This window comes from Oncorhynchus gorbuscha, linkage group LG12, assembly GCF_021184085.1.
Source record: "Oncorhynchus gorbuscha isolate QuinsamMale2020 ecotype Even-year linkage group LG12, OgorEven_v1.0, whole genome shotgun sequence".
NCBI lineage: Eukaryota > Metazoa > Chordata > Actinopteri > Salmoniformes > Salmonidae > Oncorhynchus > Oncorhynchus gorbuscha.
In genome coordinates, this window is record NC_060184.1 from 6074416 (window position 1) to 6094136 (window position 19721).

The 19721-nt window shown below is 44.8% G+C and overlaps 1 protein-coding gene across 4 annotated transcripts in view; it reads left to right on the top strand.

Moving 5' to 3' along the window:
* Positions 1-19721, top strand: part of LOC123990482 (feline leukemia virus subgroup C receptor-related protein 2-like) — a 53184-nt gene that overhangs the window by 12714 nt on the left and 20749 nt on the right. For all 4 annotated transcript variants that reach the window (XM_046291029.1, XM_046291030.1, XM_046291032.1 and 1 more), the window contains exons 3-5: positions 9008-9148; positions 14448-14515; positions 17739-17842. In XM_046291029.1, the coding sequence (XP_046146985.1) occupies positions 9008-9148; positions 14448-14515; positions 17739-17842 (313 nt within the window). The remainder of the gene's footprint in view (positions 1-9007; positions 9149-14447; positions 14516-17738; positions 17843-19721) is intronic.

Consider the following 19721-nt stretch of genomic DNA (forward strand, 5'->3'; position numbering starts at 1 on the left):
GTAGTACTGTAGAGGTTAACACCATTCTCTAGTAGTACTGTAGAGGTTAACACCATTCTCTAGTAGTACTGTAGAGGTTAACACCATTCTCTAGTAGTACTGTAGAGGTTAACACCATTCTCTAGTAGTACTGTAGAGGTTAACACCATTCTCTAGTAGTACTGTAGAGGTTAACACCATTCTCTAGTAGTACTGTAGTAGAGGTTAACACCATTCTCTAGTAGTACTGTAGAGGTTAACACCATTCTCTAGTAGTACTGTAGAGGTTAACACCATTCTCTAGTAGTACTGTAGAGGTTAACACCATTCTCTAGTAGTACTGTAGAGGTTAACACCATTCTCTAGTAGTACTGTAGAGGTTAACACCATTCTCTAGTAGTACTGTAGTTAGATTAAACCATTCTCTAGTAGTACTGTAGTTAGGTTAACACCATTCTCTAGTTGTACTGTAGTTAGGTTAACACCATTCTCTAGTTGTACTGTAGTTAGGTTAACACCATTCTCTAGTTGTACTGTAGAGGTAGAGGTTAACACCATTCTCTAGTAGTACTGTAGAGGTTAACACCATTCTCTAGTAGTACTGTAGTTAGGTTAACACCATTCTCTAGTTGTACTGTAGAGGTAGAGGTTAACACCATTCTCTAGTAGTACTGTAGAGGTTAACACCATTCTCTAGTAGTACTGTAGAGATTAACACCATTCTCTAGTAGTACTGTAGAGGTTAACACCATTCTCTAGTAGTGAGGTTAACACCATTCTCTAGTAGTGAGGTTAACACCATTCTCTAGTAGTGAGGTTAACACCATTCTCTAGTTGTACTGTAGAGGTTAACACCATTCTCTAGTTGTACTGTAGAGGTTAACACCATTCTCTAGTAGTACTGTAGAGGTTAACACCATTCTCTAGTAGTACTGTAGAGGTTAACACCATTCTCTAGTAGTACTGTAGAGGTTAACACCATTCTCTAGTAGTACTGTAGAGGTTAACACCATTCTCTAGTAGTACTGTAGAGGTTAACACCATTCTCTAGTAGTACTGTAGAGGTTAACACCATTCTCTAGTAGTGAGGTTAACACCATTCTCTAGTAGTGAGGTTAACACCATTCTCTAGTTGTACTGTAGAGGTTAACACCATTCTCTAGTAGTACTGTAGAGGTTAACACCATTCTCTAGTAGTACTGTAGAGGTTAACACCATTCTCTAGTAGGTTAACACCATTCTCTAGTAGTACTGTAGAGGTTAACACCATTCTCTAGTAGTACTGTAGAGGTTAACACCATTCTCTAGTAGTACTGTAGAGGTTAACACCATTCTCTAGTAGTACTGTAGAGGTTAACACCATTCTCTAGTAGTACTGTAGAGGTTAACACCATTCTCTAGTAGTACTGTAGTTAGATTAACACCATTCTCTAGTAGTACTGTAGTTAGGTTAACACCATTCTCTAGTAGTACTGTAGTTAGGTTAAAACCATTCTCTAGTAGTACTGTAGATAGGTTAACTAGTAGTACATTCTCTAGTAGTACTGTAGATTTTAACACCATTCTCTAGTAGTACTGTAGAGGTTAACACCATTCTCTAGTAGTACTGTAGAGGTTAACACCATTCTCTAGTAGTACTGTAGAGGTTAACACCATTCTCTAGTAGTGAGGTTAACACCATTCTCTAGTAGTGAGGTTAACACCATTCTCTAGTAGTGAGGTTAACACCATTCTCTAGTAGTGAGGTTAACACCATTCTCTAGTAGTGAGGTTAACACCATTCTCTAGTAGTGAGGTTAACACCATTCTCTAGTAGTAGTGAGGTTAACACCATTCTCTAGTAGTGAGGTTAACACCATTCTCTAGTAGTGAGGTTAACACCATTCTCTAGTAGTGTAGGTTAACACCATTCTCTAGTAGTACTGTAGAGGTTAACACCATTCTCTAGTAGTGAGGTTTACACCATTCTCTAGTAGTGAGGTTAACACCATTCTCTAGTAGTGAGGTTAACACCATTCTCTAGTAGTAGAGGTTAACACCATTCTCTAGTAGTACTGTAGAGGTTAACACCATTCTCTAGTAGTACTGTAGAGGTTAACACCATTCTCTCTAGTACTGTGAGGTTAACACCATTCTCTAGTAGTAGTAGAGGTTAACACCATTCTCTAGTAGTAGAGGTTAACACCATTCTCTAGTAGTGAGGTTAACACCATTCTCTCTAGTAGTGAGGTTAACACCATTCTCTAGTAGTGAGGTTAACACCATTCTCTAGTACTGTAGAGGTTAACACCATTCTCTAGTAGTAGAGGTTAACACCATTCTCTAGTAGTAGTGAGGTTAACACCATTCTCTAGTAGTACTGTAGTTAGGTTAACACCATTCTCTAGTAGTACTGTAGTTAGGTTAACACCATTCTCTAGTAGTACTGTAGTTAGGTTAACACCATTCTCTAGTAGTACTGTAGTTAGGTTAACACCATTCTCTAGTTGTACTGTAGAGGTTAACACCATTCTCTAGTAGTACTGTAGAGGTTAACACCATTCTCTAGTAGTACTGTAGAGGTTAACACCATTCTCTAGTAGTGAGGTTAACACCATTCTCTAGTAGTGAGGTTAACACCATTCTCTAGTAGTGAGGTTAACACCATTCTCTAGTAGTACTGAGTTAGGTTAACACCATTCTCTAGTAGTGAGGTTAACACCATTCTCTAGTAGTGAGGTTAACACCATTCTCTAGTACTGTAGAGGTTAACACCATTCTCTAGTAGTGAGGTTAACACCATTTCTCTAGTAGTGAGGTTAACACCATTCTCTAGTAGTAGTATTCTCTAGTAGAGGTTAACACCATTCTCTAGTAGTGAGGTTAACACCATTCTCTAGTAGTGAGGTTAACACCATTCTCTAGTAGTGAGGTTAACACCATTCTCTAGTAGTGAGGTTAACACCATTCTCTAGTAGTGAGGTTAACACCATTCTCTAGTAGTGAGGTTAACACCATTCTCTAGTAGTGAGGTTAACACCATTCTCTAGTAGTGAGGTTAACACCATTCTCTAGTAGTGAGGTTAACACCATTCTCTAGTAGTACTGTAGTTAGGTTAACACCATTCTCTAGTAGTACTGTAGTTAGGTTAACACCATTCTCTAGTAGTACTGTAGTGAGGTTAACACCATTCTGTAGTGAGGTTCTAGTTGTACTGTAGAGGTTAACACCATTCTCTAGTTGTACTGTAGAGGTTAACACCATTCTCTAGTAGTACTGTAGAGGTTAACACCATTCTCTAGTAGTACTGTAGAGGTTAACACCATTCTCTAGTAGTACTGTAGTTAGGTTAACACCATTCTCTAGTAGTACTGTAGTTAGGTTAACACCATTCTCTAGTAGTACTGTAGTTAGGTTAACACCATTCTCTAGTAGTACTGTAGTTAGGTTAACACCATTCTCTAGTAGTACTGTAGTTAGGTTAACACCATTCTCTAGTAGTACTGTAGTTAGGTTAACACCATTCTCTAGTAGTACTGTAGTTAGGTTAACACCATTCTCTAGTAGTACTGTAGTGAGGTTAACACCATTCTCTAGTAGTACTGTAGTGAGGTTAACACCATTCTCTAGTAGTACTAGTAGTGAGGTTAACACCATTCTCTAGTAGTACTGTAGTGAGGTTAACACCATTCTCTAGTAGTACTGTAGTGAGGTTAACACCATTCTCTAGTAGTACTGTAGTGAGGTTAACACCATTCTCTAGTAGTACTGTAGAGGTTAACACCATTCTCTAGTAGTACTGTAGTGAGGTTAACACCATTCTCTAGTAGTACTGTAGTGAGGTTAACACCATTCTCTAGTAGTATTCTCTGTAGTGAGGTTAACACCATTCTCTAGTAGTACTGTAGAGGTTAACACCATTCTCTAGTTGTACTGTAGAGGTTAACACCATTCTCTAGTTGTACTGTAGAGGTTAACACCATTCTCTAGTTGTACTGTAGTAGTACTGTTAACACCATTCTCTAGTAGTACTGTAGAGGTTAACACCATTCTCTAGTTGTACTGTAGTTAGGTTAAACTTACAGGTATCTGGTTAGTGCAGCCTAATTAAGGCTCTTCTGCCCTTGTGTCGTTCTTGTTTTGCTCTACCTACAGATGTAGGATCTTAATTTGATCACCCTGTTGCAGGAGAACTTTCCTGCAATGCAGGAAATATACAACTTGTTGTGTATTTGAGGTTTGGAAAGGATTCTGAAGTAGGGCTGCACGATTCAGACAAAATATCGAATTGCAATTTGTAGCCACCCTTTGCCTTGATGACAGCTTTGTACACTTGGCATTTTTCTCAACCAGCTTCATGAGTTATTCACCTGGAATGCATTTCAATTAACAGGTGTGCCTTGTTAAAAGTGAATTTGTTGAATTTTTCCTTCTTAATGTGTTTGAGCCAATCAGTTGTGTTGTGACAAGGCAGAGGGGGTATACAGAAGATAGCCCTATTTGGTAAAATACCAAGTCCATATTATGACAAGAACAGCAAAATAAGCAAAGAGAAATGACAGTTCATCATTACTTTAAGACCATGAAGGTCAGTCAATCCGGAATATGTCAAGAACTTTGAAAGTTTCTTTAAGTGCAGTCGCAAAAACCATCAAGCGCTATGATGAAACTGGCTCTCATGAGGACCACCACAGGAAAGGAAGACCCAGAGTTACCTCTGCTGCAGAGGATAAGTTCATTAGAGTTACCAGCCTCAGAAATTGCAGCCCAAAGAAACGCTTCACAGAGTTCAAGTCACAGACACGTCTCAACATCAACTGTTCAGAGGAGACTGTGAATCAGGCCTTCATGGTCGAATTGCTGCAAAGGAACCACTACTGAAGGACACCAATAAGAAGAGACTTGCTTGGGACAAGAAACACTAGCAACTGACATTAGACCGGTGGAAATTTGTCCTTTTGGTCCAAATTTTAGTCCAAATTGTAGTCCAAATTTTGGTCCTTTTAGTCCAAATTTGAGATTTTGGTTTCCAACTGCCATGTCTTTGTGAGACGCAGAGTAGGTGAACAGATGATCTTGGCATGTGTGGTTCCCACCGTGAAGCATGGAAGAGGAGGTGTGATGGTGCTTTGCTGGTGACACTGTCCGTGATTTATTTAGAATTCAAGGCACACTTAACCAGCATTGTTATCACCGCATTCTGCAGCGAGACGCCATCCCATCTGGTTTGTGCTTAGTGGGACAATCGTTTGTTTTTCAACAGGACAATGTACTAACACACCTCCAGGCTGTGTAAGGACTATTTGATCAAGAAGGAGAGTGATGGAGTGCTGCATCAGATGACCTGGCCTCCACAATAACCCGACCTCAACCGACTTGTGATGGTTTGGGATGAGTTGGAACGCAGAATGAAGGAAAAGCAACCAAAAAGTCCTCAGCATATGTGGGAACTCATTCAAGACTGTTGGAAAAGCATTCCAGGTGAAACTGGTTGAGAGAATGCCAAGAGTGAGCAAAGCTGTCAAGGCAAAGGGTTGCTACTTTGAAGAATCTGAAATATGGCTATGGTCTTGGCTCTGAGTGTACTGTAGCTGAGGGTGCCAGTTCAGTGAGCGCATTGTAGTTGACAGTACTTAGCAAAGAGTGCAATCCTGCTTGACAAGACACCCCAGTGAATGTTGTAGTTTAGAGATAACAAAGTATTCTGCACACAAACAAAGACATCTGCAGCACCCCCCTGCTTGATCTACAGCTCACCACTCCTGTCCACAGGCTTTTAGGCTTTCAGCTAGATGACAAAAATGACGCTTTCAAGGATTAAAAGACGGTCTTAGTAACATACATTTCTCAGATCCAAAGGAATGTCACCTGTTGATTCTGATGGATGCATATCCTGTTTTAAATTGAGAGATCCCCCCCCAATTACAAGACTTGAGGCGTAGCCTGTTAAAACACCTTTCAATATTTGCATGTTCATACAATAGTCTCTAGGCCTATATTCTCTCTATACATGGATGAAGGGCAGTTCTTAGCTTTGTTTATCTGTGTGTGTGTGTTTATCTGGAGGAGTACAGTAATTAATTTAGAAATTAGATGGGACAATTCCCTGCCACAGTGTGTTACCAAGGACACCAGGACACACTGAGATGTAAGAATAATCTGTTTATCCTTTAGACCTACACTACCGTTCCGGATTATTCCTTAATCTCACTTTCATATACACTACTGTTCAAACGTTTGGGTTCACTTAGAAATGTCCTTGTTTTTAAAAGAAAAGCAAAATATAAATTTCCCATTTTAAAATAACATCAATTTGATCAGAAATTCAGTGTATTTCCTCTGTCCAGAGTCTTGTGTTCTTTTGACCATCTTAATCTTTTATTTTTATTGGCCAGTCTGAGATATGGCTTTTTCTTAGCTACTCTGCCTAGAAGGCCAGCATCCTGGAGTCGCCTCTTCACTGTTGACGTTGAGACTGGTGTTTTGTGGGTACTATTTAATGAAGCTGCCAGTTGAGGACTTGTGAGGCGTCTGTTCCTCAAACTAGACACTGAAATGTACTTGTCCTCTTGCTCAGTTGTGCACCGGGGCCTCCCACTCCTCTTTCTATTCTGGTTAGAGCCAGTTTGCGCAATTCTGTGAAGGGAGTAGTATACAGTGTTGTACGAGATCTTAAGTTTTTTGGAAATTTCTCGAATGGAATAGCCTTAATTTCTCAGAACAAGAATAGACTGACGAGTTTCAGAAGAAAGTTATTTGTTTCTGACCATTTTGAGCCTGTAATCGAACCCACAAATGCTGATGCTCCAGATACTCAACTAGTCTAAAGATCAATTAGCCTTTTTAAAATGATAGATTTAGATTAGCTAACACAACGTGCCATTGGAACACAGGAGTGATGGTTGCTGATAATGGGTCTCTGTACGCCTATGTATATATTCCATAAAAAATCTGCTGTTTCCAGCTACAATGGTCATTTACAACATTAACAATATCTAAACTGTGTTTCTGATTAATTTGATATTTTAATAAACAAAAAATGTGCTTTTCTTTCAAAAACAAGGACATTTCTGAGTGACTCCAAACTTTTAAACGGTAGTGTATATGAAACTGAGATTAAGGAATAATCTAATAATAATAATATATAATAATAATAATATATAATAATATAATAATAATAATATATAATAATATAATAATAATAATATATAATAATATAATAATAATAATATATAATAATATAATAATAATAATATATAATAATAATAATATATAATAATATAATAATAATAATATATAATAATATAATAATAATAATATATAATAATATAATAATAATAATATATAATAATAATATATAATAATATAATAATATATAATAATATAATAATAATAATAATAATAATAATAATAATATATAATAATCTAATAATATAATAATAAGAATAATATATAATAATATAATAATAATAATATATAATAATATATAATAATATAATAATAATAATATATAATAATATAATAATAATAATATATAATAATATATAATAATATAATAATAATATATAATAATATAATAATAATATATAATAATATAATAATAATATATAATAATATAATAATAATATATAATGATATATAATAATAATAATATATAATATATATAATAATAATATATGCCATTTAGCGGACGCTTTTATCCAAAGTGACTTACAGTCATGTGTGCATACATTCTACGTATGGGTGGTCCCGGGAATCGAACCCACTACCCTGGCGTTACAAGCGCCATGCTCTACCAACTGAGCTACAGAAGGACCAATCTCTGCATAATCCACTCTGATACATTCTTAAATCGTGCTTCACTCTTTTGATGGTATGTTACTGATATCTCTCTCCATCTCCCCTCCATCTTTCCATCTCTCTATATCTCTCCCCATCTCCCCTCCCTTTCTCCATCTCTCACCATCTCTCCATCCCTCCCTCCCTCTCCATCTCTCCATCCCTCCCTCCCTCTCCATCTCTCCACCCCTCCCTCCCTCTCCATCTCTCCACCCCTCCCTCCCTCTCCATCTCTCCACCCCCTCTCCATCTCTCCACCCCCTCTCCATCTCTCCACCCCCCTCTCCATCTCTCACCCCCTCTCCATCTCTCCACCCCCTCTCCATCTCTCCACCCCCTCTCCATCTCTCACCCCCTCTCCATCTCTCCACCCTCCCCCCCTCCATCTCTCCACCCTCCTCCATCTCTCCACCCTCCACCCCCTCCATCTCTCCACCCTCCCCCTCCATCTCTCCACCCCCTCTCCATCTCTCCACCCCCCTCTCCATCTCTCCACCCCCTCTCCATCTCTCACCCCCTCTCCATCTCTCCACCCCCCTCCATCTCTCCCCCCCTCCATCTCTCCCCCCCTCCATCTCTCACCCTCTCCATCTCTCATCCCCCCCTCCATCTCTCCATCCCCCTCCATCTCTCCATCCCCTCCATCTCTCCATCCCCCTCCATCTCTCCATCTCTCCATCCCCCTCTCACCTCTCATCCCCTCCCACCTCTCATCCCCTCCCTCCTCTCATCCCCCTCCCTCCCTCTCTCATCCCCCACCTCTCATCCCCCCTTCTACCTCTCCATCCTTCCATCGCCATCCCCCTTCCACCTCGCCATCCCCCTTCCACCTCGCCATCCCCCTTCCCCCTCATCCCCCTTCACCTCTCATCCCCCTTCCACCTCTCATCCCCCTTCCACCTCTCATCCCCCTTCCACCTCTCATCCCCCTTCCACCTCTCATCCCCCTTCCACCTCTCATCCCCCTTCCACCTCTCATCCCCCTTCCACCTCTCATCCCCCTCTCCATCTCTCACCCCCTCTCCATCTCTCACCCCCTCTCCATCTCTCATCCCCCTCTCCATCTCTCCATCCCCCTCTCCATCTCTCATCCCCTCTCCATCTCTCATCCCCCTCTCCATCTCTCATCCCCCTTTCTCCCTCTCTCCACCCCCTCTCCCTCTCTCCATCCCTCTCTCCATCTCTCCACCCCCCTCCCTCTCTCTTCAGTGTTCCAGGAGCGTCCGGAGCTCCCTCCCACCCAGGCTCAGGCGACAGCTCGCTGCATCCCCCCTGAACAGTACTCCTACACAGCCTCCATCCTCAGGCTGCTCCGAAACAAACCCTTCCTCCTCCTCATCCTCACATACGGTTAGTACACCTCCCTGGTAATCACTATTGTAACTATTCTACCACACTACTGAACCCGAGCCGAGACAAACCATTCCAAACTGATCGGAGCCAAGCCGTACTGGGCTGAACCAGGTATTTTTTGGGGGGTGTCTTCAATACCTGCTGACCCGTCGTTCTATTACAAGGGAAGGAGGTTATTCTTGAGTCAGGAAGAACCGTGATAAGGTGGTAGGTTATAAAAGTCTGATAGTGATCATCAATGTCGGTCTGATCTACCACACTAGACAACCAGTTGAGTCTTAGTTGTCAGGAGGTTATTGGTGCGTTCGGATGGTACTCAGGGACTCCTACCCTCCACTTCATTGTATGGGTTAACCTAGCTACATGCTTGTTACTCTCTTTATGTCCGAAAGGTGAAAGGTCAGTGATGAAATGAGCAAAGAGAAACATCAGTCCATCATTACTTTAAGACATGAAGGTCTGTCAATACAGAACATTTCTATAATGATCATCTCCTCCCCCCCTCCCCCTCCACCCCCTCCTCTCCACCCCCTCCCTCTCTCCACCCCCCCACCCCCTCCCTCTCTCCACCCCCCCCCCCCCTCCCCCTCTCCACCCCCCTCCCTCTCTCCACCCCCCTCCCCCTCTCCACCCCCCTCCCCTCTCTCCACCCCCCTCCCTCTCTCCTCCCTCTCTCCACCCCCTCCCTCTCTCCACCCCCTCCCTCTCTCCACCCCCCCTCCACCCCCCCTCTCTCCACCCCCCTCCCTCTCTCCACCCCCTCCCTCTCTCCACCCCCTCCCTCTCTCCACCCCCCTCACCTCTCTCCATCCCCCCCTCTCCACCCTCTCTCCATCCCCCTCTCTCCACCCCCTCCCTCTCTCCATCCCCCTTCTCTCCACCCCCCCCCTCCCTCTCTCCATCCCCCCTCCCTCTCTCCACCCCCTCCCTCTCTCCATCCCCCTCCCCTCTCCATCCCCTCTCTCCACCCCCCTCCCTCTCTCCACCCCCCTCCCTCTCTCCACCCCCTCCCCCTCTCCATCCCCCTCCTCTCTCTCCACCCCCCCTCCATCCCCCTCCCTGTAAGTCGCTTTGGATAAAAGCGTCTGCTAAATGGCATTTATTATTATTATTATCCCCCTCCCTCTCTCCATCCCCCCTCTGGTGTATCATCATTCTGGCCCGGGTTTCCCCCCACTAGGAAGGCCGTTCTAGTGGTAATTTCCCGAATTGAGAACTTGCCTCAAAGTTTCCGATTTTAGTATCCGACACACCATATTTCTCCCCCTGCATCACAGGTACACCATTAATGTATTATCCTATGGGAAAGGACTCTGCGCTGGCTAGGACGCTATTGGCTGTCCCCGAACAGACGCTATTGGCTGTCCCCGAACAGACGCTATTGGCTGTCCCCGAACGGACGCTATTGGCTGTCCCCGAACGGACGCTATTGGCTGTCCCCGAACGGACGCTATTGGCTGTCCCCGAACGGACGCTATTGGCTGTCCCCGAACGGACGCTATTGGCTGTCCCCGAACATGTTCCTTTCATTATTTTGTCTAATCGGACGCTATTGGCTGAATTTAACGGCTAAACGTATTTTGGCTGTCGAACGGACGCTATTGGGTCCTGGTCTAAAGTGGCTGTCACTATATAGGGAATAGGGCTGGCTGTCTAACGGACGTAGTTGGCTGTCCCCAACGGAATTGGCTGTCTAACGTAGTACGCTATTGGCTGGAATAGGACGCTATTGGCTAGTCCTACTATACGGACGAATAGGGCTGTCTATAGTATTGGCTGTCCTATAACGGAATTGGCTGTCTGTAGAACGGACGCTATTGGCTGTCACCGAACGGACGCTATTGGCTGTCACCGAACGGACGCTATTGGCTGTCACCGAACGGACGCTATTGGCTGTCACCGAACGGACGCTATTGGCTGTCCCCGAACGGACGCTATTGGCTGTCACTGAACGGAGGAAGTGTTATACTCTCATGTTCCTTTCATTATTTTGATCTAATCACGGTCTCATGAATTTAACATAGGCTAAATGTATTTTGGTCTGTAGTAGTACACTATATAGGGAATAGGGCTCTGGTCTAAAGTAGTGCACTATATAGGGAATAGGGCTCTGGTCTAAAGTAGTGCACTATATAGGGAATAGGGCTCTGGTCTAAAGTAGTACCACTATATAGGGAATAGGGCTCTGGTCTATAGTAGTAGCACTATATAGGGAATAGGGCTCTGGTCTATAGTAGTACTACTATATAGGGAATAGGGCTCTGGTCTATAGTAGTGCACTATATAGGGAATAGGGCTCTGGTCTGTAGTAGTACCACTATATAGGGAATAGGGCTCTGGTCTATAGTAGTACCACTATATAGGGAATAGAGCTCTGGTCTATAGTAGTACCACTATATAGGGAATAGGGCTCTGGTCTATAGTAGTGTACTATATAGGGAATAGTATCAGCTTGGTTCTGTCTCCTCTCCTAACCTCTCTAACATGGGATAGGGTCGTTATCTGGGCCAGGTGGATAATGGTGTACTAAGACATTTAACTAAACTGCTAAGGCCATGGTGTGTGTGTGAGGCTGTCTCTCTCTCTACACTGTGTGTGTGAGGCTGTCTCTCTCTCTACACTGTGTGTGTGAGGCTGTCTCGCTCTCTACACTGTGTGTGTGAGGCTGTCTCGCTCTCTACACTGTGTGTGAGGCTGTCTCGCTCTCTACACTGTGTGTGTGAGGCTGTGTCTCGCTCTCTACACTGTGTGTGTGAGGCTGTGTCTCGCTCTCTACACTGTGTGTGTGAGGCTGTGTCTCTCTCTACACTGTGTGTGTGAGGCTGTGTCTCTCTCTACACTGTGTGTGTGAGGCTGTGTCTCTCTCTACACTGTGTGTGTGAGGCTGTGTCTCTCTCTCTCTACACTCTGTGTGTGTGTGAGGCTGTCTCTGTCTCTGTCTCTCTGTCTCTCTGTACACACACTGCTGCGCTTGTAAATGTGAATAAAATAGCCTAATAGTTTATCAAAAAAATGTTGGTAAACGTTCTGATCTCAATCAATTAATAAAATGTATTTATAAAGCCCTTCTTACATCAGCTGATGTCACAAAGTGCTGTACAGAAAACCCAGCCTAAAACCCCAAACAGCAAAGCAATTCAGGTGTAGAAGCATCTGTTGCGTTAGCCTCATTGCGTACATTTTTTTTTTTTTTGGGGGGATGTTAGTGCTTGTATTAATGTGGGATCTATCACATCCCACAACTGTCCCTGACTATGCATGAAATATTTATTTCTCGCACAGAATAGGTCAACTTTTGTACTATGGGGGATAGTAGATTGACATAGGCTAGTGTTTTTGCTGTTCGTTAGTCCTACTAGTCATCTTGTTGGCTGACAAAGTATATGTGGACAGTTCATCCAATATCTTCAATATGCGCCTCGGAATTGGATAAGGATGTGTCCCCGATGTGTTTGTCTTCACTTGTAGCCTGTGAGAAAGACCCGTGATGCAGAGCCGTGGGAGGTGCTTCGGGGCAGGCAGTACTTAGAGAGAAGGCCTGCAAAAGGCATGCATTATGGCCACACAAAGAGGGATGTGAGGCAGTAGCAAGAAGCTTCTCAGATGGTATATTTTTTTATTAAGTATATAGGAGGACCTATTTAATTAACATCCAACCCATTCTGGTATCTCCTGGCGTCCACACACAGCCTACAAGCCACTGATGCAGACCTTTGGAACAACTACATTTAAAAAAAAAAGTCTAATAAAACCATGTTTAATAAAATGCCTTCACAATAAATCCATTGAGGTCTAAAGAGACATGATATGAAGAAAATGTAATCCATTTCAGTTGTCCTGATCTGGCCGTATGCCTGGAGGGCTAGAGGCGGTATGCCTGGAGGGGGCTATGCCTGGAGGGCTAGAGGCGGTATGCCTGGAGGGGAGGCGGGGCTGGAGGGAGGCGGTATGCCTGGAGGGCTAGAGGCGGTATGCCTGGAGGGCTAGAGGCGGTATGCCTGGAGGGCTAGAGGCGGTATGCCTGGAGGGCTAGAGGCGGTATGCCTGGAGGGCTAGAGGCGGTATGCCTGGAGGGCTAGAGGCGGTATGCCTGGAGGGCTACACTAGTTCATTTAACAGACAAGATTAGCTTAGAATTCAGCGGCGTGATTTTATATTATCTTATAGTATGAAGAATACAATCGAACAAAGCTGAATAAAATGGGATATTTCCTCCAAACGATTTGAGGGAGTGTTGTACATGCAGCTATTCTGTGTTGAGAGGTTAACAAAGACAGGTCGAGTTAGGCTCTACACCCCTTGTGAAGCGAATTAATGCGCTTCATTTTAAGAAGTTATTTGACCACTTTTAGTTGTGATACAAACCTTATCAAAACATAGAGGCCGATGCGCTAGGCAACATGAGAGGTGTGTGACTATGATTATTAAAAAAATCACAAAAAAAAAGGCATTGTTTCTTGACTTGTGCTGGGCATCATTCACAAGGGATAGGCTAATATTGTCACCCATCAGACTATTCTTGGTTTAATCTGGTCTTTTTCAATATACTAAATAATGTGTGACATTAGTTTTGGATTTAGACACGACCATTTTCATGCACCTGTCTGAAACAGGGACAGGGGGAAAAATGTGTCATCTCTGCACTTAAATAGCGAATGGAGGACATTTTTCCCCTGGTTCATGTTCATGCCAGCCAGGTAGACTATACTCCTGTTGTAAAGAGAAGCAACCTGCTTAATATTAAGAAAGTTGAGAAATACATAATAGTAGGCCTAGCCTATAGAACGCTGATGGGATCCTCCTCTTTTTAATAGAGGCCATCACTCTGTTTTCTCACGTAATTGCATAGCCTATAGAAATGTTGTGAGCTCATGGGCTCTCATGAAGTGTTTGATTAGATTTTCCATTACATTAGCATTGATGTCAGAGTGATTAGAGGGACAATATAGTGATGAGTACCAGGCATTTAGCAAGTTTAGTAGGCTACTAATGAGTTTAGTAGGCTACTGACCATCAGCAGCATCAGAGCTTGGAGAAGCCTAATTACCGTGACTAAACGGTCACGTGGAATTTGACAGCAGTCATGACTGGTGACCGCTGGCTTGGTGGTAATACGATCACCGTACCAACCCTAACCACTACCTCTCTCTCTCCTGACTCACTGACCCCCTTTGCCTCTGTTAATACTGTATCAACCACGGACGGGCGACCTACCTCTAACATCAACCCCTATTGGCTGCTCTCAGTGTGTTTCGAGTCCCTATTGGCTGTATCTCACTGTGTGTCTCGCCCACAGGACTGAACGTGGGCTGTTTCTATGCTGTTGGCACACTACTGAACCGCATGATCATCGAGCATTACCCTGTAAGTTCTACACTACCCTGGAAGTTCTACAGTCCTACACTACCCTACCCTGTAAGTCCTACACTACCCTGTACACTACCCTGTTCTACACTACCCTGTCCTACACTACGTTCAACACTACCATGTACACTACCCTGTAAGTTCTACACTACCCTGTACGTTCAACACTACCTTGTACACTACCCTGTACGCTCAACACTACCTTGTACACTACCCTGTACGTTCTACACTACCTTGTACACTACCCTGTACGTTCTACACTACCTTGTACACTACCCTGTACGTTCTACACTACCTTGTACACTACCTTGTACGTTCTACACTACCCTGTACGTTCTACACTACCCTGGAAGTTCTACAGTCCTACACTACCCTCTACACTACCCTGTACGTTCTACACTACCCTGTACGTTCTACACTACCCTGGAAGTTCTACACTACCCTGTACACTACCCTGTACACTACCCTGGAAGTTCTACAGTCCTACACTACCCTCTACACTACCCTGTAAGTTCTACACTACCCTCTACACTACCGTGTAAGTTCTACACTACCATGTAAGTTCTACACTACCGTGTAAGTTCTACACTACCCTGTAACTCCTACACTACCCTGTAAGTTCTGCCCCTCTTTCCTGTGGACCACAGGAGGCTGCTGAAGGGAGGACGGCTCACAACACTGTCTGAGAATGGAGCAAATGGAATGACATGAAACACCTTGAAACATCATCTTTGTATTTGTTACGAATCCACGAGCCCATCCTCCCCAGTTAAGGTGCCACCAGCCTCCTGTGGTGTGTGTATATACAATTAAGTTCTGACCCTGTTGGCTCTACGGTGCAGTATGGGGACACTGGTATTAAGTTCTGACCCTGTTGGCTCTACAGTGCAGTATGGGAACACTGGTACTAAGTTCTGACCCTGTTTGGCTCTACAGTGCAGTATGGGGACACTGGTACTACGTTCTGACCCTGTTGGCTCTACAGTGCAGTATGGGGACACTGGTACTAAGTTCTGATCCTGTTGGCTCTACAGTGCAGTATGGGGACACTGGTACTAAGTTCTGATCCTGTTGGCTCTACAGTGCAGTATGGGGACACTGGTACTATTCATTGAAAACACTGGAACTACAGTTGGAGCATGTCTCATTTAGATCACAGTAGACACATTGTTGTCCTTCCCTCTTCTGCAGTAGCCTATAGCGTGTCCTGATCGCTCTGCTCTTTAATGCAGCCTGTGGGCACTGAAACACTACAGTCAAAGACGCCATTGAAATACTGGAACAATAATAATTTCAATAACAATAGAGGCGTTATGCCAAGTCACCTACAGTAATATGGTGAACGATAAGGAGAGACGACAAAGTTATTTTGACAAGTCTCGATACCTACCCTCTAAGTCCCGATCTGTTCCCTGTATGTGGGGATATACAGACCCACATTGAAGCAGGAGCTACAGCAGGAACATTTACAGTAGACGCCACTCCAGACGCTATTGTCCTTCCCTCGTTACCGTAACCCTGGAAGTCCTGATCCTCTTCCTGTGGCCACTGGAACATGACTGTATTCTTAGGTTAACGAAGGAGACATTATTCTACAAGTATAGTAAAAGCTTAAAAGACATTACTGTAAGTCATTTGAACCAAGACTCTTACCCAACACATCCCCGTTGTTCACCCCTTACCCAACACAGCCCTGTTGTTCACCCCTTACCCAACACATCCCCGTTGTTCACCCCTTACCCAACACAGAACTCTCCTCACCTGGTTGTTCACTGATTATTAAGGAACCCAACACAGTCCCTGATTGTTCACCCCTTACCCAACACAGCCCCGTTGTCTTCACTGATTATTTACCCAACACAGCCCCGTTGTTCACCCTTGCCTTTGTCACTAGGTGGCAGTACGTGGGGAGAGAGGCTTGTAACGACCCTCACCTGGTTGTCTAGGTCCCTGATTATTACGGAACTCCCCTCACCTGGTTGTCTAGGTCACTGATTGTTAAGGAACTCCCCTCACCTGGTTGTCTAGGTCACTGATTGTTAAGGAACTCCCCTCACCTGGTTGTCTAGGTCACTGTTTATTAAGGAACTCCCCTCACCTGGTTGTCTAGGTCCCTGATTATTAAGGAACTCCCCTCACCTGGTTGTCTAGGTCACTGATTGTTAAGGAACTTCCCTCACCTGGTTGTCTAGGTCACTGATTGTTAAGGAACTCCCCTGACCTGGTTGTCTAGGTCACTGATTGTTAAGGAACTCCCTCACCTGGTTGTCTAGGTCACTGATTGTTAAGGAACTCCCTCACCTGGTTGTCTAGGTCACTGATTGTTAAGGAACTCCCCTCACCTGGTTGTCTAGGTCACTGATTGTTAAGGAACTCCCCTCACCTGGTTGTCTAGGTCACTGATTGTTAAGGAACTCCCCTCACCTGGTTGTCTAGGTCACTGATTGTTAAGGAACTCCCCTCACCTGGTTGTCTAGGTCACTGATTGTTAAGGAACTCCCCTCACCTGGTTGTCTAGGTCACTGTTTATTAAGGAACTCCCCTCACCTGGTTGTCTAGGTCACTGATTGTTAAGGAACTCCCCTCACCTGGTTGTCTAGGTCACTGATTGTTAAGGAACTCCCCTCACCTGGTTGTCTAGGTCACTGATTGTTAAGGAACTCCCCTCACCTGGTTGTCTAGGTCACTGATTATTAAGGAACTCCCCTCACCTGGTTGTCCAGGTCGTAATTTAAAGGAAAAACCAAAAACCTGCAAACACTCGGCCCTCTGTGGAGTTTGACCCACCCGCTGTATGGCATCACATTTATCTCATTCCTTTGTTCAACACTGAAGACAGCTCAGAGAAACCTTTCCAGTATAGTCACCAGTTGGTTAGTGCAGGGATTCCCAATATTTATCACTTGGGCCCCCCTTCCAAACCGTTTACACCCCTCTAGTTGGCGGAGAGAAAAAGTTAGCATGTTTTTACATTTCATTCAATAATATACATTTTGCAATGGGTTGCAGATCATTTGCAGAGGGGAGTGGGGGGACCTTACCAACCCCTTGCATCCCACAATTTGGGAAGCACTGGGTTAAAGTAACATGCACTATGGTAACCCTGAGACATGGGATGCATCAGAATGGCACAGAATTGGGTCCTACGTTTGACCAGAGCTTCTCACACACACTAACCTGTCTGTCTGTCGCTGTGTCTGTCTCCTACCCCCATCCCCCGCAGGGTGAAGAGTTGAATGCAGGGAGGATAGGTCTCACCATCGTTATCGCTGGCATGGTGGGGTCACTGATCTGTGGCATCTGGTTGGACAGAACCAAAACATACAAGTAAGTCGAGTCTAGGTTGTTTAAACGTGCATCTCTCATGGGTCACTACTAGGGTTGCAAAATTCTGGGAACTTTCAATAAATTCCCTGTTTTCCAGAAATCCTGGTTGGAGAATTCCTGCTTATTCCGGGAAATCTCCAACCGAGTATAACTTGAAAGTTCCTGGAATTTTGCAACCCTAGTCACTATAGTACACTTTACATCATTCAGGGACACAAGGGGGTCCAGGGGACACAAGGGGGTCCAGGGGACACAAGGGGGACAGGGGTCAAGGGGGGGGACACAAGGGGGACAGGGGTCAGGGGGACAGGGGTGTCAAGGGGACAGGGGTCTGGGGATGCAGGGAAGTGGGATAAGATACAATATGTTTCCTTGTCTAATTTCAAAACACTGTCTGGAACCAACCCAGTGGGCAAAGCTGGTTTCATTGCTTTTGAACGCTGGGAAGGAAACTCACCGAGCAACTCTCACCAATGGACTTGTGTGACGCTATTGTCTTGAGTTCTGGACTGTCTGTGTTTTATCCTTTCATGTTGTTGTCCAGCTGTGTGAGACTTCCTTTGACTTGACTATGCAGGATGTTGATTAGTGTTGGTTCTTGTTCTCTGCTGGCCTTGGGTCTTGTTCTCTGGCCTTGGCCTTGCCTTGGGTCTTGGTCTTGTTCTCTGCTGGCCTTTCATGTTCCAGCTAGCTGAGAGTTGTTTAGGGTTTATCAGTGTTTCATGTATGTTGGGTCTTGTTTGTTTAATGTTTCGGCTAGCTGAGAGTTGTTTAGGGTTTATTAGTGTGTGACTGTTCCTCCATCTCTGCTGCCCTGCTGTGTGATGTTTGCTGTTCAGCTGGACTCTGGGCCCTGCTGTGTGATGTTTGCTGTTCAGCTGGACTCTGGGCCCTGCTGTGTGATGTTTACTGTTCAGCTAGACTCGGGGCCCTGCTGTGTGATGTTTACTGTTCAGCTGGACTCTGGGCCCTGCTGTGTGATGTTTACTGTTCAGCTAGACTCGGGGCCCTGCTGTGTGATGTTTACTGTTCAGCTGGACTCTGGGCCCTGCTGTGTGATGTTTACTGTTCAGCTGGACTCTGGGCCCTGCTGTGTGATGTTTACTGTTCAGCTGGACTCTGGGCCCTGCTGTGTGATGTTTACTGTTCAGCTGGACTCTGGGCCCTGCTGTGTGATGTTTACTGTTCAGCTGGACTCTGGGCCCTGCTGTGTGATGTTTACTGTTCAGCTAGACTCGGGGCCCTGCTGTGTGATGTTCAGCTAGACTCGGGGCCCTGCTGTGTGATGTTCAGCTAGACTCGGGGCCCTGCTGTTGCTGCTCAGCTAGACTCGGGGCCCTGCTGTTGCTGTTCAGCTAGACTCGGGGCCCTGCTGTGTGATGTTGCTGTTCAGCTAGACTCGGGGCCCTGCTGTGTGATGTTTGCTGTTCAGCTAGCCTCGGGGCCCTGCTGTGTGATGTTGCTGTTCAGCTAGACTCGGGGCCCTGCTGTGTAATGTTGCTGTTCAGCTAGACTCGGGGCCCTGCTGTGTGATGTTTACTGTTCAGCTAGACTCGGGGCCCTGCTGTGTGATGTTTACTGTTCAGCTAGACTCGGGGCCCTGCTGTGTGATGTTTACTGTTCAGCTAGACTCGGGGCCCTGCTGTTGCTGCTCAGCTAGACTCGGGGCCCTGCTGTTGCTGTTCAGCTAGACTCCGGGGCCCTGCTGTGCGATGTTGCTGCTCAGCTAGACTCCGGGGCCCTGCTGTGCGATGTTGCTGCTCAGCTAGTCTCACTGACCCCTGATTGGGATGTCAAATAGATCTAGAATCCTAGGTAGGTTGATGTCATAGAGGCCATTTCAGCTGAGGCCTGCTCTGATTGGGACATCAAATCGATC